At 35.4% G+C, this 22879-nt stretch overlaps 1 protein-coding gene across 1 annotated transcript in view; it reads right to left on the reverse strand.

The window, feature by feature from the left end:
• Window positions 1–4741: 4741 nt before the first annotated feature.
• Window positions 4742–22879, reverse strand: part of RNF212 (ring finger protein 212) — a 19942-nt gene continuing 1804 nt past the window's right edge. The window contains exons 2-13 of the mRNA XM_010000285.1: window positions 22833–22870; window positions 21240–21301; window positions 17576–17650; window positions 14795–14851; window positions 11732–11790; window positions 9975–10039; window positions 9816–9885; window positions 8848–8893; window positions 8481–8544; window positions 6631–6703; window positions 5695–5891; window positions 4742–4779 (exon numbers count right to left, since the gene is read on the reverse strand). Of these exons, the coding sequence (XP_009998587.1) occupies window positions 4742–4779; window positions 5695–5891; window positions 6631–6703; window positions 8481–8544; window positions 8848–8893; window positions 9816–9885; window positions 9975–10039; window positions 11732–11790; window positions 14795–14851; window positions 17576–17650; window positions 21240–21301; window positions 22833–22870 (844 nt within the window). The remainder of the gene's footprint in view (window positions 4780–5694; window positions 5892–6630; window positions 6704–8480; window positions 8545–8847; window positions 8894–9815; window positions 9886–9974; window positions 10040–11731; window positions 11791–14794; window positions 14852–17575; window positions 17651–21239; window positions 21302–22832; window positions 22871–22879) is intronic.

Genomic DNA, 22879 nt, shown 5'->3' on the forward strand with positions numbered 1-22879 from the left:
TCTACATTAGGAAGGTTATTGGCCTTGCTTCTTATTCCATTATCTGTTTATTCCTTAATTAGAAAAGCTGCATAATTTGTAAAAGACCTGCTAGCTATTACTGGGAACTTTTGAGATTTTAGGGAAAGGAGAAATATGTAGGAAGGTGAAAATGCCCATTACAGAGCTAACAATGAAATAAATAAATAAGGCAAACTATGTCTGCTTATCTATTCCAAGAATAATGATAAGAAAGCACAAAACAGCAGAAGCCTTGTCCAGGAGCATTCAACCAACTCTCCTTTAGGTATTCAAGAAGTCTTCTGGGATCAATCCACCACTACAGTTGCATGAACAACAATAAATGCAGGAACATCTGAGTACACACAAGGAGAGAAGCTGAGCAAGACTGGAACGAGGTTATTTACATTGAAAACATCCCTTGATGCTCCTGGCTGCTTTTCATCTTCCTCCCTTTATCCTCTATCTCTCAGGAAGGGTTTCCTGCCCCTCTCCTACACTGTCCCCCTGTTTGTAATGCTCCCATGTTACAGAACACATACCCCATAGAGAGCTGTCACTCTCCCAGGCTGGCTTCTGTTTGCAAATACAGGTCAAAAACATAGTTGAGTCTGGACCGGGTAATCCCAAATGGCCCACCTGTTCCTTACTCCCACCACACAAAGCCTTGGCCATTGTCACCCACTGTGAGTCTTGGAGTTTTGTCCTGTCTGTTTCAAATCAGCTGAGCTCATAGGACCTGGAGGTGGCTGAAATGTTTTTTTCACCATATTCTGCACAGCCAAATGCATAAAGATGCAGATGTACTTAGACCATCTCCAAAGTCAGCTTCTGTTTGGCTCAACACTGAGCTGGGCAAGGATGTCAAACATGGCTAAAATGTGCACTTGGTTAAAGCAGTGGCCAGAAAAAGCCTTTAGGAATGTCTAGTGGGACTGTTTTCCTCTTTTCTTTTGTGTTGCTTCCTCCAGATGCCTTAACACAGAGACAGACAACCCTTGATCTCACTATGGAGGCTGCTCTGATAGGAAATGTGTTGTTTGCCTTGCTCTGAGGCCCTGTGTTGGTTAGGACAAACCACCCCCTGCATGTGGTGATTCTCCAGAGTGCCAGAGCTGAAGTGGATTCTCTCAGCTTTGCTGATCTTCTGCAGAGGTTTTTTTTTTTGCACACAGCAGCACAGCTGGGGTAAGTGCTGGTGCTTACTGGGGTAAGTCGCAGAGCACTGCGAGGTGGACCAGAATGTAAAGCAGCCTCTCTGGTGGCTTCTGAACAGCTCTGTAGCAGCAAGGTCAGGGGACTACTGTTTGCTCTGGGCAGGGCTGTGAGGGACCTTTCCCAGTCCTGCTTAGAAAAGGAAAGCAGCTCTTCCATCTGAAGAATAGGAAGAGTTTTCCTCTTCTGCTGGTGGTAAATTGTGAGTAACTTAATAGCACAGCTTGATTCCTAACACTGAAAAGCCTTTAACACACACAGTCACATCCTTCCCCACCTCGTCACCACACCAATATCCAAGAAAGTTAATTCCTTTTTACAGCTGACACCCTAGTCCCTGGTACTACTGCAGCATCATGAGTCCAGGACAAGCACCTAATATCTTTCCAAGGGACAAAGTGCCAGTGCTTTAGATGTATTGAAGGAAAAGCTGACCAGAGCTCATGGGGCACACCAGCCAAAGGAAGCTTGGGGCAGGACACCACTAACCTTCTCTATCCTTTTGTTATTAAGGGCATTGGTGCATATTGGTGCAAATTGGTGCAAATCAGGCACATTTCCCTGCAATCTGCTGTAGCAGTCAGAGGTGCTAGTGATGCAGGTGATTAAGTGATTGCACAGTGCTAAAGCTTGCTGGAGATGATAGGGTATCTAGCAGTCCTAAAGGTGCAATGTGAGAGAACCCCAACCACAGCAAGGACATGAACACATCTGACCTGATGCTCTGGAGGCACACAAAGCTGATCTACAGACTGAAGTAGGTTGGCACTTTTGACACAAAGACCACAGAGGAAGCGAATTATCGAATTGCATTTCCTCAAGTCATGAGCAGGTTAAATTCTAGAACTATCGTAGATAAGCTGACAGTGCTGCATCTTGATGAGTTATGGCATTCTTTCCTGACTGCCAGAGCATGAGAGCTCAAAAATAAGTGGTAGCAATTTCACATTTTAATTGGCACAATTGTAGAAAATGTTACTTGGCAAGTATCAGGTATTATGTCTAACAGATGAAGCATTAGCCTACAACAGACTGCCTTTGTATAAATAGACATGATGCTACCTTATATGGTGTAAGTGTCACCTTGTGAAAAAGATAAGTGATGACTGGGAAATGAAGCTGAAGTTGGCAATGATAATACAAACAAGAGGATACCTTCAGCATTCCTGGGGACTCCATTGCATGGACTCAATAGCATGATTTTGACTTGTAATAGAACCCTATTCCATTGTTTGTGTGTGCATAAAACATTCCTATAGTGAAATATATACTTGGTGTTCTGTCCTAGAAAACTGCAAAAAATGAATTAATACCCTTTTATGACTTAAAGCCAGAAAGCTGCAGACAGAAACTCTGAGAACTTGAGGCAAGTTCAGTCTCTGTGTTTCTCAAAGCTGTACACCACAGCTTTAGCACTGGTACCTTCCTCTGAAGTCACTGTGATGCTGCATTGACCCCAAGAGACTGGTGCGTTGCCCAAGTGCTCTGTTAAGAAAGTTGCCCAATGTCAAGTCTAAAATATCTCTTCCATCAGACCCCTTCTGCTTGGCCCCCCGTATGACTGAACCCTGCTTGCATTTTTACTTTTCACATATCTGTCTGATTTGCTGTCTGATTTAACTTCATTCATTCAGACCCTCACATTTGTTGCTCTCCTTAGGGTGCTTTTCCAATGTTTTACCTTCAGACTCCACATCACTTCGTTGCCCTTCTTTTTACTAAATGTAGCTTTTCTATATCAATTCTAAATAACATAATTCTTTACATATATAATTTCTAAGGAGCTGAAAAGGCCAGAACACGACAGATTTTACTCCACTTGCCCAAGAGTGATGACCAAATAAATTTGTTTAGAGGTAAGTTGGCACCCTCTGGTGCATCATTAGTGTACTGCAAATTTCCTTAAAGGACATTAATTCCTCATGAAAGCAAGAAAAAAATCGGTGAAAATGGACGGCAAAGAGATGAATTCAGAAAATTTTGTACTTATTGGCAGATAGAGGAAACTCTGGGGTTTTTCCTTCTCCTCTTCTTAAAGAACAAAACAAACAATTAATTAAGTATTTAAAACTTTTTTGTTGTTGTTTTTAACAAACAAAAAGGCATTAAGCTTGGCAAATTACATTCTTCAGATGGCTTTTTTTCCTTTTTAATTAATTTTTTTTTTTCTAGCGAATTTTTGGCATGATATGAGAGCCACTCAGATGGAACTTCTGAAGCATAAGAATATTGGGGAGGAGAAAACACAAACTTTCCCATGTTAAACAAAGTAAAAGCAGTTTTACATTGAAAGAAAGGAAATGTGAAGTGTAAAATTTGTTACAGAAGCCCCTACTCCAGAGACATTTACAAACCATGGCACTTCTCCATCTATTTTAGTCTCATTCAAGGGCCACACTTGCCAGATAAAACTCATCACAGTAGCTACCTAGGGAGATGATGTGAGAACCATTAAATCCATTTCAGAGACAGTGAGAACAACCATTCACTCTCCCTTTTTTCTTTTTTTTTTTTGGTAAATTAACACTTTGTCTCAGCAATACAAAAAGCCTCATTTATACTCCCCTTCCTGTTTTAACTTTTATGCCAAGCAAAACATTTCAACCTAAAATAAAATGGATAACTTTCTTAGGGGACTTGATCTAAAAAAAAAATAAAAAATAAAAAAAAGTTTTTAGTTTTATTATTTTTTAAAATAGTCTAAGTGACTTTAGGACTAATCCAAAGGTATATATTTGATGACTTGGTGATACCAAAATTTTTGCCATCCATCCATAGTAATGGTGGGAATTTCAACATCAGAGTTATTCTCAAAAGAAAAATGTGTTCTGACATGCTCTGTTCAGAACCTCCAGTTGCTCTTCCTGTGTGAGGGTAAGAGTTGTCTCCACTGGGTTCTGTGTCTTCAACCCAGTTCTCCATTTCATTTTGTTTTGGGAAGAAATCATTGCTACTTAAATCAAATAGTAAACTTCTTGGAATGTGGGATAAACACTGTATGATGAGCTGGGCAGAGCCTGCTAGAGTGTAGCATCCTTCATACCTTACTCCTGTCAACAGTGCCATCAAAATGTGACCTATTGAGTAAGAACCAAAATTTGGAATTCTGCAAGCAAAAAAACATCCATTAAATTTTTTTTTTTTTAAGACTGGGGCTTTTCTCTAATAATATGCAGGTGCAATCATATAAAACCAGAGTTCTACTGCAGCTCAATGTATTCACAGCAAGAAATCCTCACTGAATATATAATCATGCTCTGTCTTAACACTTAGTTAATAAAGGCTGTTTATTTACACAATATGTTTTAAGTCAAGATTTCTAAAACCAAGAAAAGTTTGTACTCCTCTGTAAAACTACTGTAGATATTAATCAGCAAGATCAGTGATGAATAAATACATTATTCATGCTGAATGGTTAGATGTTTTATGCCAATTTGAGATTTTACAGAAATTACAAATACTTTGATATCCAAAAACTTTGTAGGGCTTCTGCAGGTGTTGACTGACCAAAACAAATCACAGACGTTTATCTTTCTGTTGAATGTCCTCCAAAATTAGTTGATCCTAGAATAAGAATAGAATTACAAATGGAAAAAATTAGTAAGACTAAAGGAAAACCTTATTTATGTAAATTCTTTTGGGAATTTATTCAAGGAGGAGAGAAAGTGAAAACGATAAAAAATAAATATACAAACCATACTCTTTTATAAGAGTTTTTGTATCTCTCATTTTATGGATCTAAATATGTTTTTTTTAACTGAAGTTTCTACATTATTACAGATTCTATCAGGCTCATGCACTATTTCACATGATATAGCACTGCCCAGCTGCCTAATACTTCACTTCTTACTCTCATAATATTGCAGTTTCCTTTTATGTTCCTTTTTTTCTCTGCTGGACACAGTGATGTGTCAACTGTCACCCCCTTTCTACCACACTCTATTCAGTCACACAGGAACTGTCTCCCAGTCTTTCTTTTCATTAAAGATCATGTTTTCCTTCTTTTCCATGTGTCGACTCAACTATTCTGCTTTATTAAAGGACTCCCATTGAGTATCTCAGACTTGCTGTTACTCTGAGTTCATTGCACTTCGTCCACTGAAGCTTTTCTTTTCTCTATTCCTTTGTTACAAGATTAGTTTTTTTCAAAATTATGATATGCTTTGGATTATTTAGAACTGGTATTTTTCTATAAAATAATTATGGAAAATATATGATCAAAATTTTATCATGAGGTGAAGCCAGAAAACATTTTCACAGCAGATATTCTAATGTACAAAGGGCAATGGCAAAATACTGACCATAAACATCAACATTTTTCATCTTTTGCTGACAGCCTACTTCAATTTTGAATTGTTTGTTGTTGGTTTTTTTCTCAGTTAATTTCTTATTTACTCCTCTTCAGCAAATAAGCAATAGGCATGTTATGAAGAAAAGCTTTCAGGAAGAGCTAAATGTTATTTTACAAAATACACTTGCCTAAATGTTGTCTTTGCAGAAGTCCAGAGATGGTGATTGGATGTCTTGGTGCAGATGGCTGTGGGGAAGGGGATGTAAAGGGATACAGCTGAGGGGTTCTGAAATCAGAAGCAGCCCATGACCCTCTTCTACTGCTTTGTGAACCAGATGATGATGTAACTGAACATCCACTATGTGGTAGTCTTATGGGTGTGGATCTGTGAATGAAATTAATGCATGGATATGATTTAAGGCTACTTTCATAGTACAAGAGTTTTCAAAACCCTTAAATTCATAATGCTAATATTTTAATAGAAAATGTTGTAAATTATTATTTTCTACATATTCCAGCTGAAGGACAAAAAAAAATATAAGACAATCAGAGATGAAAAAATCCAATATTTTGTTCTATATGCTTTACATTCGTGCCAGAAAGATGTATTAGGCATTCTGATTATAGAGAACAGGAGTTTAGTTTTTCTGGAATCATTTTACGTTTCTTCCTGATGCTAATAATTCTCACAGTTTGAGATGATTTCAATGTTTAGATGAAAAGTCTGAAACACCTGCTACATACTGCATGAAGGTGTTAAGGTTATTCAGAGAACAGCTCTTGCTTTGATATTGTGTTGTCATCTCTGATTTGTAGAAGAATTATAAAGCAGACATGTTGTTGCACTTTCATACTAGAAAATTGCTTTTGTATAAAAGTCCCATGACTGTAGATATTCCCACCTATCGGAACACAAATTAACTCTGCACATTTTTGAAGAAAGTGGTTTCAAAATCAAACCTTCCAGCAACAACAAACAGTTATATAGGTGATAGCTGGACTGCACAATAACATTTCTTCAGATATAGAATGTAACTTTAAGTGTACAAATTAAAACAGGGCAGACAAGAGACATTTCAATCTCTCCTAGGAAACAGTAACATCTCTATAAGGTATTTAATTACCTTGTAGATCCTGCTCTACTGTTTTGACCTGACATGAGTCCAGAAGACTGAGAACTTCTGTAGGAAACACTACCTGTATGTATAAATTTTTGAAAACAGGACCAACATGAATTACCTATTTTACTTATGTGATAACTTTGGAAACAAAGATTAGTACTTCAGTTGCATTATTTGGGACAAATTAATAATCAGATTATTCAAGAATTAAAAATGGTGCACAATTACAATAGACAATGAAAGATAATGTATTGGATGACCAAATAAAATTACCATATCCCTTGAGAAAAATATTAAAATTGCCATAAAAAAAATATAATGCATATTTACAATTTAGTACACACAAGATATCTGCTGAGGCATGAGTTGTCTTCCAGTACCTCTTACTGGAAGAAGATCCAGCAAAAATGAATGCAATCAGAAGGCCTCAGCAGTATTCCAACACAGGGTAAAGTTTAAAATTGTCTTTAGTCTCAATACATTAATCTTACATAGAGCTTATCTGTCATTAAAACATTGTATTGCACCATTCCTGCAAGTCTTTTTCAAGTTAAGCATATATGTTGGTTTCTTTCACCTTCTCTTATTTATTAGATTATTATTAGGCTATCAAGATAGGTCTGTGGAGGTCCTTCAGTTTTTCAGTTGTTCTTTGCCCCATCCATTTCTGAGAAGGAAACTTTCTTTATGCACCATTACATTACTGATTTAACTTGCCCTTGCTCTTGCAAGCACACTCTGTTTCATTCAGCTTTGTCCACTGCAAAATGTTATGGGTTGATTCTGAAATGTGCTGAACACTTAACTGTTCTTCATATAATTTTACTTTCTGATTAAATATCTATTTATATTTAGCTACAATGAAAAGCAGTTAAACCTCATCTCACTATCTTGTTATCCACAAATTTATAGGCAAGCAGGCATTTAGGAAGGATCTGAATATTTAAGTCAGACATAACATAGAAAAAGCAATTTTTGATCCTTCATTACAATCGCATTGCAGTTGCATTTGTCTTTGTTTCAGGATGTTTACACCATGTGAAAACACAGGAGTGCTAAAAGCTCCTCATGTGGCTGGAGGTGGATTCTATTAACTGATGAAGCCAGGTGAAAAGCTGCCTGAGAATGGACTGCTACAGAGACATGTTAAATAGAAAACCAGGAGTGGGAGGAACACATGGATGGGAGACCTGCAGAGCATTAGGAATTCTGGGAAACTCCTCACAAATTAACAATGATGTGGTGGGAAGAAAAATAAAAACTAACCTTTCTGAAGAAATTCTCAACTGAATCACCTCGAGTTTGTTCTGAAATACTTTTGTAACTTCCATTTGTCTTCCCTTCCCCCCCAACCCCTTCCACCCCCAACCCTACCCCTTTCCTCATGTGTTTTTTAACATGACATCATGGACAGTGATAGTCTCTGGTAATTAAAACCAAGCAAATTATGAAGGTTAATAGAAGGTCTGCAACATGCATTGCAAGCCTGCTCTGTTCAATCATACACATTGTTACAGCATTTTATTTGCAACAGTTGACCATGATTGCACAGCAAAAAGTATTTTGGGTACAAATAATTATTCACAGAACAAAGTAGGTCAGCACCAGAAAGACTTATTTCATTTTTAACCACTTATTGTCTGCTGGATTGAAGTCTACATGATAGGTTTTCAAGTGTTTTTTCCACCAAAAATGATTCCATGATTGTATGATTATAACATGATTACATGATTGAGTCATTGTGATTGTACATTCAAGTTTGCTCAGTAAATTTTTAATGTATGTTATTTCATTTATTACCCCTCTTAACATAATACAACTGTTCTCCAGTTACAAACTTTCTTTTTACTCACCCATACGTCCATCTTGTGGTGGAGTTATTACAGATAATCTTGCTGGACCAGTTGGTGTCTCAGGCTAAATTAATGGCAAGGTATTAATTATAGTGTAATGAGCATATTCATTATTGAGGTATTTTGAAAAATAGTGTTACATTTCTGAGGTTTACAAAGCCTGCAGATTTCTGACACGCTCTGCTGCCAGTTTTTTTCATAGAGTTAAAATGCATTTAAATTAGGTTCCTGATATTTATTTTTTGGGGGGCTGGGGTGGGAAGGGAGTATATGTATTTTAGTTTTATTTCAAGATATTTTCTCTACCACAATCAGAATATGAATATATACACATTTATAAATACATATATACAAAAATCCTACTTACTTTCCTCATTGGTGAAGGTACAGGATCAATGTCCATTGGCTCCATTCTTATGACAAAGATCAAAATAAGTATGACATTGTAACAGAACTAACAAACACATTCATTATGACTAAAATTACATCCTATGCTGATGTTAAATTTTACTAATAATGGCAAAGTGCAATACATAATGCATAACACATATGAATATTTAAGACTTGTTCCAAAACCCACTAGCAGTAAGAAAAATCTATTAATTGATTCTAAGCTTTGATTTAGACATTTACCAGAGAAAGTTATTTTCTGATTAGCATTGTTATTCTTTTATATAGGTCAGAATAAATATGCATATTTATTTCCACAAGGGAGTTCTGAAATTTTATTTTTTTATAAAAAGTAAAGACAGTCATAGGTATAGAAAGCTTTTAGATTGAGCAAGCTGGCTGTCTAATTTATTTAAGGTTTAATTAGCCTTACTGGAGTTCATCCCATCTAACTTTAGACAATGATATACATAGGGGTGACCCCACAAGTAATTTAGCTCTCTGCAGTCAATAGAAAGAGTTCCTCACTAAGTTGTCTGTCTGTCTGTCTATCTATCTATCTATCTATCTATCTATCTATCTATCTATCTATCTAATGTATTTTAACTATCTATCTATCTTATCTATCTATCTATCTATCTATCTATCTATCTAATGTATTTTAACTATCTATCTATCTTACCAGAAAGTCTTTAGAATAAGGTGCATCATGCCTTAGAATTTTTTCCAGCATCATGTCAATCTAAACAAGTAGTTATTATGTACACTTGGCTAGATCAGACCCTCCCCAGCTCTTTCACACTTAGTGTGCAGAATCAAAACAGAAAATCAGAAAATATACTTATTTTAAACAGATTTTTTAAAAAATTACTCTGTATGTAAAATATCAGTATGTTGTCACTGTTATAATTTTCATTGAAAAGTAGCAGATTGGTTTGTACCTACATTTCAGAAGTGGAAGGATGACTAGGATGAAGAGAATATGAAGAATAAGCATTCTCTTTTCTTGAAGGAACTAAAGTCATTAATAAATGTAATATTAGAACATAGCTATATCCAGTCATATATATTCCATAGTTAGTATCTTAAAACCACACTTCTTACTGGAAAGTGGCTTTCTACTTGTACTGGAAAATGGTAGTTGTGGAGTTTGTTCAGGAGGTTTCATACTAAAGGGGAAACAGAAGAAACAACAGATATAAATTGAAAGTTGGTTTGGTTAGTTTATTTGTGTAGTTGGTCAATGAAGGATTAAATTAAAGCATTTTATCCTTCAATAGCTGGTTTTGACATGACACTATTTGCCATGAAGCAAAATAAGAATCTTTTTGATCAGGTATTTGCTTCTTCCTTGTATCATAATGTATCGGTCATTAGATGTCAAACAATATCCATGTAGGATAACATTATGACACAGTAATTTATGGAACAACAGATGTTAAAATACAGCTACAGCTGAGCCAAATATCTTCATTTATATGTGTATATTTCACAAACTCTAAATAAATCTATTTATCAAAAAAGATATTGGCATGTTTATGCTACTCACCAACAGCTATGTAAAACTGATACGTTTGTCAGTAAACATAAATAGGAGCAATATATCTACAGCCTGCAAAGAGAAGCCCTAGGTCACACTGTCTTGGTTGAACTCTGAAAAATCTGAAATTCGGTTAGAGTTCTGTATTTGATACAACCTGGATGCTATTTTTTGGAGATGCAGAAAACAAAAAGGAGGGAGTGGATAAAAATATATAAACTATGACAATCCACCAAATACATAGTTTCCTTTATACTGTTTTTCTTTCTGTTAGAGAGCACAATACAGTGTCATGTGCATACCTGAGCCAAACGAAATTCTATACTCAAAGAACCCACAAAAAAAGTAACAAAGATCACCAAAATTTTGCAACTAAATTGCTGGCTTCATGAACTGGTTTAATTAGGAGATTCTAGAATCCTTGATCATTGGTATTCATAAAGTGACATTCATGAAGGGCTTCTCTCAAGAAGACAGATCTACAGGGACAAGTGCATTGTAACTATACTCTAAGTGCTCTTAATACCTATATTCACTGAAAGAGAAAAGCAGATCAAGCCTGGTGGATTTTTTTCCCCAGTGCTTTTTGAAAGATTAGGCAATGGGAAGGACAAAACAGGACATAGAAACAAATGTGCTTTGGATAAAGTTGCACAGTACTAAAGAGAACTGAATAATTATTTTGCATATGTGACATTTTCAAACAAAAAATTGAAATAAAATCTCATTAAATGAAAAGTAGTAGCACAGAGTGCACTTAGGGATCAATAAGAATGTTGGCTTTCAGTTGGAAATAAAGAAGATTAAAAGATTTAGGCAGGGGGATAACGATGAGGTACGTCTTGACTATTTCTTTGATGCATTTGTAAAAAAAATTACTTGAGATGAGTCAATAAGTTGATTTTTACCAGAAAACAGAAAATGTTGTGAAACTCTGGTAGTTTTGCACATGGACTAAATACTAGGAAAGATATCATAGTGTTTTCCAGGCTGATGCTGGAAAGCACATTGGAAGAAACACAAACATGTTCATGCAAATAAAAAATTTAACATAGAATATATATGTGACAGAGATTGCTAATAGCCCATTTTTAGAGTAACTACTGACTTGAATTTAAACATAAAAGGATTCTTTCCTGATAAGCTTGATTAATGTGAATAAAATGGATCTGATTAAAAAAATCACTATTCATTTATTTCTGAAAAAATATGCTGCTTCTGTTTATACATGATACATGAGAAAGGCAAAGAAGACATGACTTTTTAATTTTTTTATCAATTACATTGATTACAAATACTATCTGCTTTTGCCATCTCTTACCATTGTAGCTGATGCATTTGTTGTGTCACTTTCTTGAGAGATTCTTCCAACTTCGCCGTCTGTTAGACAATCACAGACTTAAACAAAAACTAGTGGTTTGATATACAACTTTGTTTTCATACAACTAGCATTATAAAGTGCTGGAAGGCTGTTTTCTAACCTTTAATACCATTGCTATTACAGATTTATTGCGACAAGACTATATTTGTAATATGGATCCATTAAACAGTAAGACTGAAAAAGTTATGCATCTTTTTGGAAGTTACAGACTTAGTTTGATTACATTTTGTTAAGTGTATTGGTAATGTTGGATAAATGAATACAAAGAAAAGTGTTTTAAATAGTTTGCTTTTATTTTTCTTCCGCTTTTCCATATTTGATATAAAAGTTACATTGCATTTAATATGGAATTATCTGGACAAATACCAATAACTGTGCAAAATACCTAATACCATGTTCCCATATTTCTCATTTCAGACAAAATATTTATTCAGTTCTTTGCAATATCTATTTGTAATAGGCTTATGTGAAGAGTATTTATCTTTTTTTTTTTTTTATAGATAGCCAAAAATATCTCCATTAAAGAATGTTAGGAGCTTGCAAACTCAGAGAACATTAAGGTCAAGAACATTAGGTCAGCTCCCTAGTAGAAGTATTTTTTAGTCTTCTATCACATGGTCATACATTATATTTTATGGAGGATATAAAAGCTTACTCAATAAACTCAATACTCCATCCATATTTTTTTCTGAAGTTCCATTGCATTACCTTAGTACTTCACGACTTCATCCTATTCATATTTTTATTTCAGATAAATGATTAATTTTCTTGTTAACTTTTCATGCTTCTTCTCACAATATTATTTAATAACTTTATCTGATATACCTTTATAAAATCATACTATTTGTGGGAGATATTAAGCTGTTTTTTGCAGATGTGAAACTTTACAAAACAGATTCAAGACAAAATCTAATTTATATAAGATCTGATTTTTTGCATTCTTCTATTCACTTTTTCCTAGAAGAAAAAGAGAGCTAGGTTTGACTAAGAAAATGACCAGTACAGGTGTCAGGAACAAAGCACTTCACCCAGTCACTCCATAGAACTTGATTCTTTTAAGGCCAAAATGCCCAAAGGAAGTTGAATAACTATTCGATTTTCAATGTCTTTGTGTCCTAGCACAACATAGGGTCTAGACTTGCCAGGAAAATGGACAGCGAGTGCCCACACCACACACCATCATCAAATACTGCACATGAGTATTTATATAACTCACAGAAAGAGCAACTAAAAAATCTTTTCTCAAGGTCATGAAAGTTTTTGGTTCACAGTGACAAGGATGACATACTAGAAATAAGGAAGGAGACCACAAACAAGATAACCAAGTATGAGAACGTGGTTGTGAATTTCCTTATGCAGAACTTTTCCAAAGGCAAAGACCTTCAGAGTGGAGAGTGACAGGAAGAGGCACTTGTGCCAAAGGGCAGATTAGTCCTTCCTCACCTCCTTGGGGGCTCACTGCACTCTGCCATACTGAATACTGTAAATAACACTTGCTTCATCCTTTCCCCACACATCTTCATCTCAAAATCAGTGGTAGGAAGACTCATATGGAGATTATAACCCTGACTGTGAACATCTACTCCCATTCTCTCATCCTGTGTGCCTCTGCCAGCTGTGACCTATACTTCCCCAGATCCTTCGAAGTCCCTCCCATTAATCCTGAAACAGGGAGCATTGCTAACTGAAACTCACAGGAAGGAGATGGGTATATCATCACTCAGAGAAACTCCTCCTTGCTCACCTCAGCCTCACTGTTAAACCATTCTTTCATCAAAAAAGCCTCATCAGTGTCATCATAGCTGCACATAGAGTGTTTAAGACAACCAGCCTCTTCTGACCCTGATCCAGTGCAGTCTTAAAATATTAAAAAATACATAGAATGTACAAAACAACAGCAAATATACCCAAATAGCAACCACCTAAATCTTTGGCTGTTTCTATACTGTCACCTGAACAGCTCCCTGAGGTCTAGCAGTGTCCTTGACTTCTTTAGAACCACTAGTCAATTAATATCTCAACAGTAAATAACTTAGAAACTTATCATCAAAATGTATCAAAACTCTGCACAGGTTCTTTAGAGATAACATTTCTATTTATGAAAAATTCTGAGAGCTTTATTACTTTGTCTACAGGTTTTCATTTAACTATCCAGAGTCAGTACAATAGATTGGAAAGGGGCATAAAATCAGGATTTCTCCATGGCCTGGCTTTGAAAGCAGAAGCACAGGACCTTGAAAGAACTACCCACTCCACAGTACACCAGGACTGATGCCAAAATGCAGTAATGAAAAACAGGGGGGAATGGGGACAAAGCACATTTCCAAGCTTTTCTATTCATGAGAACCACAGTAGATTCTCTCATCACACACAAGATGGCCAATTGGCCAGCTCTATGAGCTTACCTCTGTCATTTCACACATAGGACACCTACTGATAGGTTTATTAACCAGTAAGGCCAAGCACCTTTAAGTAATTTACCTGACCATGTCCTTAGAAATGAATGAAACAGCCAACTATTTTATCACATATTTAGAAGTAGCTGGGAAATGAAAAAGAAATTTTCTTTCCAATGTACAGAGGAAGAGGCATAGTCACAAATTCAGTACCACTTCTCCGCAGAATAATTAATTATATTCCTCTTCCCTCTGAGCTACCCCTAATTCAGCTCTTAGTCTTGTTTTCCATTGCTCAAGCTTCTCGTTTTGTTTGTCAGCCCTGCTCTTTTTTTCCTCTAGCCTTATCAAATGAGTATCAATCTCCTCCCACTTTTTTTCCTTTATGCAGTGAATTTGTTTCTTGTCTCCCTGTCTTTTGACTCTCCTTTTAATCTCTGTCACCCCACAACTAAAATAATCAGGAAATCCTCACAGATTATAGAGCATTTAAAACTGGTATTTTTAATAACAGAAATTATGCAATCTTGATAAATAATTTTCAAATAAACCATAATAACAAGGCAAACATAAGCAATAAGAATGAGAATATCATAATTGGAATTACCTTTTGTCTCTGGTATGCTAATAAATGTTTACGATGTTTTTCTTGGAATTCTGAAATCTAAAAAAGCAATAGTTATGCCAGGCTTCCCCTAGTTACATTTATGCAACCTCAGAAAAAAAAAGAGATTAAGATCTACTTCACAGTATTCCAGTTTATCTATGCTTTAATGATTATTTAACATATCTTCTTTAAATCTTTTGTAACAAAATATTCCAAGTTATTATCCCTGAGAAAGTCTTATAAAGTTTACATAATGTAGCATGACCTAACTCTAGAGTTAGTAGATTTATTTCACTGAATTTGTATTTGAACACTATGTTCAGTAACAAGGTAAAGGTATTGGAAAGCCAGTTTAGCTGTGGTGTTTCTCATTCATTAGTGCTAAGCAAACACATAAAATTAATGGCAACATAAAAAGTAATGTGTCTTACTGGCAATTATAACTTGCCTTGTAAAAATATACTGTTAATTAAAAATAATTATTAAACACACTGTCTGGTGGTGTGCAAGCACTTCTTGTGTCCAAATGAGGATCATAAACCATGACAGGTTAAAAGTAAAAACATATAAAGTAGGTAAGACAAGAGCTTGAAGAACAAATTACAATAGGCAATAACTTACTAATAAATATTTCTTCTCATGTTTAAGAAAACTGCAGAAAAACGTGTATAGATAGAGACAACCAAGTTGAGAAACTCGAAGAAGGAACCCTATTCTGGAGTAGCTAATTGAAATAGTTACTTTTTATTCACTGTAGAAGGGCCTGGGAGGTTCCTATGGGATACTCATGAAAGGATCAGAAGTGTCTTCAGAAGAACTGATGGAAGAAAGAGCCACTCAGAAAGTAATGGCTCTGAGCTGCCTTCCACCACACAGATATGAGGCCTTGGATGTTTAAAAGGTGAAATCTGTGAAAATGTAAATTCTGTGCTCAGGACCAGTCAAAAAAATCAAATCAGATCTTAAAGTGGTTAAAGAAGGAACAGAATAGAACAGAATAGAGAACACCATTATTCCACTTTAAAAAATGTGCTATATCCTCACTCTGCTTAACATGTCAGAAAGGATATAGTAGGTTTAGAAATAGTTCAAGTAAATCAAAGATATGTAAAAGCCTCAGTGAAAAAAAAAATAAATATATATATATATATATAACCCTCCATGACTGAAAAACAAGACAGTTGAAGAAGGGGTTTATTAGCAGTCTAAAGCTAATTATCATATAAGATGGAGTGTATGGGAATGGTTGCTTTTTCCTCTGATTCAAGAGTACCAGAAGAAATTAGCAGGTGAAAACCTGAAAAAGGAAATCATCATCACACAGGGTAATTATAACCTCTGGACCTCCCTTCCATAGTATGTGATGGATGCTAAATATTCAGAAAACAACTTGACAATTACATGGGAACAATATCCACAGAATCTTTTGAATGCAAAGGCATCATCCCCACCTTGAGAAATCCCTGTGTTACAAACTATTGAAAGCTAGAAGGCTGTTCTGAAGACATATCACTATGTGCCAGCCTTGTTCTCATGCTATTTCCTAAGCACCCACTGTTGTGACAAATATTAGATAAACCTTTGCCCTAACAGAGCAGAAACTGCACTTACGTCTTCTGATGCTAGTAGAAGTTCTGAACATACTTCAGTGTCTTAATTGCACTTTCATATATTACCCATGGGTTATCTCAGGCTACAGAAAACCCACCTTGGTCTTTTAAGATCATGTCCAATTTTTCCTGTCTTTGACACATTACAGAAGTTCATATTCACTTGTGGTTGGTGATATAGCTGTCTGGAGTTGTACACTTTACAAAATAACTGCTAATCACTGTACATGTTTTTTAAAAATATATATGGAAGGATGGAGGAAGGCTTCTTGTTAACCTTGTGTCAGCTATGCAGCTCAGGAGAAGGAGTGCTGAAGAAAGGAATCATGCTCAGGATTGGAGAAGTTTGTAAGCATAGAGTTGAGCAAATGTGAATCCATGGGTTACTTTTATGCTGGATTGGGAAGCTCTTCCCAAGATCAGAGAAGTACCAGTCCAAGGGAGATGACAACACACAATGAAGGTTACAGGAGTGTTCAGGGGGGGTGTACTGCCACAGTTCAATCATGAGTTGTTGAAACTGCCACTGGAATACTCTAATAAGAAGGATGAGCACAAGGACAAGTCCTCAAACCAAGCTGAAGAGATGCAGAAAATGAGGAGGCGATTGGAGTTTAGATAAATTTGTTTAACCCAGACAGCTACTGAAATTCTGGACTGGAAACTAAGCCTAAAAGAAGGCATCCTGCCTAGAGTTTACAAAAGGCAGGGGAGGAATTTACCTTAAAATAATTTATTGCATCTGTATGAAAAATAAAAGCAGACCTGTTTTGACTGGAGGAAAAAAAAAATAAAAAAAGAAGAAGCTTAAGACTTCAGCCAGCTTAGGTTTTCACTGTGTAACCTTTTCTTGCTATAATTAGGGCATGCTATCTGGGCATGTTTAAGTTTCAGGCAGATCTAATTTTTCATTTCATGGCACGGAAAGTGATTTTACACTTGCACTTACAAATAATCAGACTAGTGATCCTCAGAGAGAGTTTGAAAACATAAGCAGTACCCATAATGAATAATGTAGGCCTTCTCAAGAACTTCGTAACTGTGAAAGTAAAGACATTAACCGGCATACATCAATTTTCAGGCATTAAATCATATATATTTCTATTTATATAAAAATCAGCAGAAGTAGGTGATTCTTGTTTAGACTTAAAAAGTTTTAAAGCAGATTCACCTGTGTTACTTCTTTTGAATATTTCTTGCATAACGTGTCTATTCCCATGAACAGGGATTGAATATCAGGATTTGTCTACCAAGAAAAGAAAGTACATCAAGGTTAGCACTTCTATTTGCAAGTTGTATTAACTAAAGCATTTTGTGAAGTGTTCCTTAAATCAATTGTTGTATATAAATAAAAAATGGACAGCTTAAGAAGAGGATGATACAGAAATTGAAAACAATCCTATTTTTATGTAATGCCCTTACTGTAATATAAATTGTATGTAATTTGTAAATGTGAATTTCAGAATTATAGGGACACTTGGATATCTATCCTGGTCTACAAGGCAATGTAGGTAACTTACTTGAGTATTACTTTAATCTAGAATCATATAATAGATTCATAGAAAGGTTTGGGTTGGAAATGACCTCAAAGATAATCTAGTTCCATCCCCCCTACATGGGCAGGGACACCTCCTACTAGACCAGGTTGCTCCAAGCCCCATCTAACCAGACCTTAAACACTTCCAGGGATGGGGCTTCCACAACTTCCCTGGGCAACCTGTTACAGTGTCTCACCACCCTCACACTAAATAATTTCTTCCTAATGTCTAACATAAATGTATTCCTAATTTATTCATAAGAAAAACAAATCAAATGCAACCCAAAAATAGTTATACTATGTATTGTGCTAAGCTAAAATACTTACTAAGAACTAACATTGATCACATTTATACACAGTAGTCTATTCTAACAGTAAACAGCTTTTAAAATTAAGGAATCTAACAAAAAACCCAAAACTACAAACAAAAACAAACAACCCATCAAGATCTAAACTACAAACTGGAAAGTTCTCTTTTACAAATCATGATTGTATAATAGAAGGTAGCTTCACAAGTAGCCAAAAGTTGAATAAAAAGCAAAAACAGTATAAACATTCTTAGATGATAGAAGAAAATTGTCCAATAAAAAGGCATCCTTCATGTAAGGAAACACCTTTCAAAATCCAATCAAAGAGAACTGAAACTGTTGCAAGCAAATTGTAAATTAATCCTAATATAGTAAAAAATTGAAAAATTAAAGAAAGGTGCATTGTTGAAAGAAATAAGAAGTATGCCATCTGTGAATGAAACAGTTTTCTAGACTATTAAGAAAACAGTTAAGTGCTCTCACAAGTTAAAAATACTGCACTGAAACACAAAATAATTAGATTTTGCTCCATTTGGAAATGCACAAATGTAGAGAAAGACAGGCAGTAATTTACCTACTCTAATGATAGTGTAACACTACTATGAAATCAAATATGCAAGACTAAATAAAACTGCATTTGCCAAACCTATTTACAATGCGTGCTTACATTCTATAGTTTTAATAATGAGAATTGAATCCTGCATGTATGAAAAATAATCATGTGAGGAGCTAAATTAATAACCGGCATTTGAAACAGATTTCTATTTTCCCCCCATATTCTGACATCAGCTATTTAAATATCCTGCAAAACAATTCCTCTGATCAAAATGGCATGAACATGGTTACTATGCATTATTGATGAGCTGTACTTGGGTTTCCCTCACCTGGGGAACTGAACTGCTCTTCCTTACTTTCCCCAGCTACTGATTTTTAGATAACTCACAGGAGGAAATTAATTGTATTTGAGACTTCCTCTGCTCTTTTGAATTTGGTTGGCACTAGCCAAAGCATTCCAAAATTTCCACAGAGTGAATTGACTGAGCAAGACAAAAGCAGACAGACAGCACAGTCTAACCTGTCTACAGTATTTAAATAAAGAAAATATGAACAGGATAATAAAACTTCATCTAGAAAAATTAATGTATTCATAAAAGTACATTTGGCATCTTTTTTAATATATTCATAGGAGGCAAGCTATAGAAACCTACCTAGGATCCTAACAAAGCAACGACCTTGATTTAAGAACCTATCATGGTATTCTGAAATAATGAACAGCAGGATTCTGATTTATCATAACACTTAACCAACCCCTTGGGAAAAGCAAGTGGGGACTGGGAGACAGAGAAGCAAGATATAAAGGTGACAAGCAGGCATTACCGTAAGGATGGGAATATTTAATGTGTAGATGTTGATTGCCCCAATATACAATTTAATGAGGAGTTTTAACACATTTCTAGGACCTCCTACTCATTGGAAATTCTTTCATAGCATCACACTCATAAAGGTTATCAGGTATATTTCCACTCAGGTTCCTGAATTATAGCGCCATGACTTTTTTATATGCATCTTTAATTACCATTCCAATCATTTTATCTGTTCTTAATCAAGGCTAAGCAATCATCATTAATGTCTTTTTTTAAAGAATATGGTAATGTGCTTCCTTCGAGTGCTTCAAAGCAGTAGTAGGTTCTAATGAAACATCTAATATTTTTTTTAGTATCCAAATCATCGCATTTTAAAATTCTTTCAGTATTTTTTTAAGCAAATTATGAAGTTCTGTTGAAATGCTGCAATTTAAGACTGAACCAGATTCAAAATTAGCTTTGTTTTGAGCAAAGTGTTGGACAATATGACCTCCAGAGGTCCTTGACAACATAAAATATGCTGTGATTGAAATTAATAATGAAACTCGTAGCCAGGATAGGTTGATATTGAAAGCTTATTAAAATACCTCCTTTAAAAATTTTATGCGAGGCTTTCTGGTTTTGGTGAGGTTTTTTGTTTAATTACTGTCTTCATTGTTCCTTTGTATTATGTTGCCATTCTGTTGTTTTGCTGCAAATTTTTATTCTTGATAGCATTGTCTCCTTCACCCTGCTTCAGTTCTACAATATTCTGTGTTTATAAATATGAAATACATTGTAATGAGTTTTTACTTTTTTATATACTGTATGCAGACGTAGAGATTTCTGCATTTAGATACACACCAGGTCAGTTTTAAGCATATGTAGAGAGGCAGAGAAATCATGGTCTTCTTCAAGGTCATTGCTTGAGGGTTAGTCCCAAACTGTCTTCTATTTCATACACATGATCTTGTAGACTTGTAGAACTTCATGTGTTGGCTGTATTGAATGCTCTTTATATTTTATTTCCATCATTGGAAGGCAGGCTTGTCTCTTAGGTAGGCACCAGTTTAGGAAAGTATATTTTCACAATTCATTTATGAAATCAGCTTAGGATAAATGGGAAAATTAAATCTTTCTAATGTTTTCTCAAGAAAGAGAATGAAAAGCATTCATTCTCTAGGGAATAGCTAGAATTTCCAGCAATATTTTGGATCTTCTTTTAATCACATGGCTATGAGGAAAACAGTTAAACTTATGAGAAAATGGGGGAATAAATCAAATACACTTGAAAACATTGACGAGCTACTATGCAGATATTTTATTCAGTCCATTGCATGAAATAATTATTTACAGTTCACTTTCTCTGATGTGCAAATGCCAAAGTCAATAAACATTTTTTCCACATTTTGGAAGTATTCACTGATGTTACACAGTAATCCATTATGTTTTTTGGTTGGATTGATTTACAGTCCAGCAGAAACTGTAAACCTAGTTTCCACAAGCTGTACAGTACATAAGTATCTAGGTCTACCAACCTATCATTTTGTTTGTCAAACAAAAGGAAATTATTTTGTAATGTCAATAATTTAGCTGTTAAGCAAACTACAGACTAGTGTAACACAACAATACTAAAGATTCATTTACCTGTTTTGAAAGGAATAATGTACGACAAGGAGTTCTACAGATCAAACATTCATCTTTTTTGCCTGTAAGGTAAATAGACATTTAAAATATACATCAGACTCAATAGATATGGAATGCATTTTTAATAGAATTTGGTGCCTAATCCTTTGTTTGAAGCTTATGGAAGGAATCCAAAAGTTCCACAAGAAACACAAATAAACATGAAGAAAGAATTTGATTCTATAACCATTACACACAGTTGCAGAGGGAAAATATGTGTGAATGTCATCAGCTCTTCCTCCTGCAACTAAGCATTAATGTAAATTATTTTATGAATATCATTAGTGTCACTGTATGCAGGTGACTTTTAGTTCCTTTGATTTAAATAAGACTACTTGCCTGGTTTAATTAAATGTATGCCTTAGTGCACTAATGAGTTAGACTCAACCAGATATATGACTTTTTAGATTGGGGCCCAGTCTGGCTCTCTCAATAAAATATATGAAAGCTTAATTTAAAAGAATTAATAATTTTACCTTGTGAGTTTTTCCAGTGAAAAATTCATCACAACACTTTATAAAATTCCATCATTTTCTAAAATGCCTCTGATTATTTGGAAATCTATTAGCAAATATTTCTAATAAATGCATATTATTACAATACTTATAATGTATAATTTTACTAGCTGCTTCCTTTCTAAGGATTCTAAGGATTAATATTTATAAACAACTTTAAAGCATAAATACATTTTAAGCTTGATATTATTAGTACTGAATTAATATATATATAATGTCTCATTGTTTTTTCTGCCAAACACTATGAACAGCAGTGAGGAAAGCTTTTGTTTAGGTTCTAGGGTTCTGCAAGTTGTACTTAAAGGCTGCATTTTATGATACTCTCTCCTCAACAGCAATCCTGTGAAAAATGGTAGCCAAAGGCCTTTTAATTCTGAAATACAGATCGATCATTTATTCTGTGTGTCCTTACAAAAACCAAGGCATTTAGCATGACCTGAAAGGGAAAAACAGCTTCCTCATTCCATTATCCTTTAAACAGACCTTCACCTCAGCACATCACAAGGAGTCCCAGAATTTAATTCAGGAAAGGCAGACCACACACTACAGCTTCACACATCACCTCCTGTCCTCCTAATGCTGCTGAAAATTTTCTAGAGTTTCAGTGGCTGAGATTCAAAATCTCTTAAGACCATTATCAAAACCTGCCCCAAACAAATCCTATGTTTTGCAGAATTGCTCCTTCACTAACAAAAAGCATGCCATTTCCAAAGTTAGAACAGAATGCCACCTCATTTTTTCTACAGCACAAAAATGGACCATAAGCATCCAAACTCGGTTTTTATTAAAGCCTCCAGTTTTCTGCGTCTAAGGCTTCCTCTCAGAGCCCCATTACTCCAGCCGTGGAGAGAGACACAGGCAGTCTTTTTACTTAAAGAAAATCAACAGCAAGGATTGAAAAGGTTTATCGATAACGTTGGATTGACAAGAATAATTTGTTCCCACAGAGGGTCAGAAATGCCAGTGGCTGAGGCCAGTGTGCACCCCCAGCACTGCAGGAGCGGAGGCCCGAGCCGCCCGGGCCTGCAGCAGCCATTACCTTTCTGGAGGCAGATATCACAGAAAACGTGGCCGCAGCTGGGGAGG

This window comes from Chaetura pelagica, unplaced genomic scaffold (assembly GCF_000747805.2).
Source record: "Chaetura pelagica isolate M959 unplaced genomic scaffold, ChaPel_1.0 scaffold116, whole genome shotgun sequence".
Lineage (NCBI taxonomy): Eukaryota > Metazoa > Chordata > Aves > Apodiformes > Apodidae > Chaetura > Chaetura pelagica.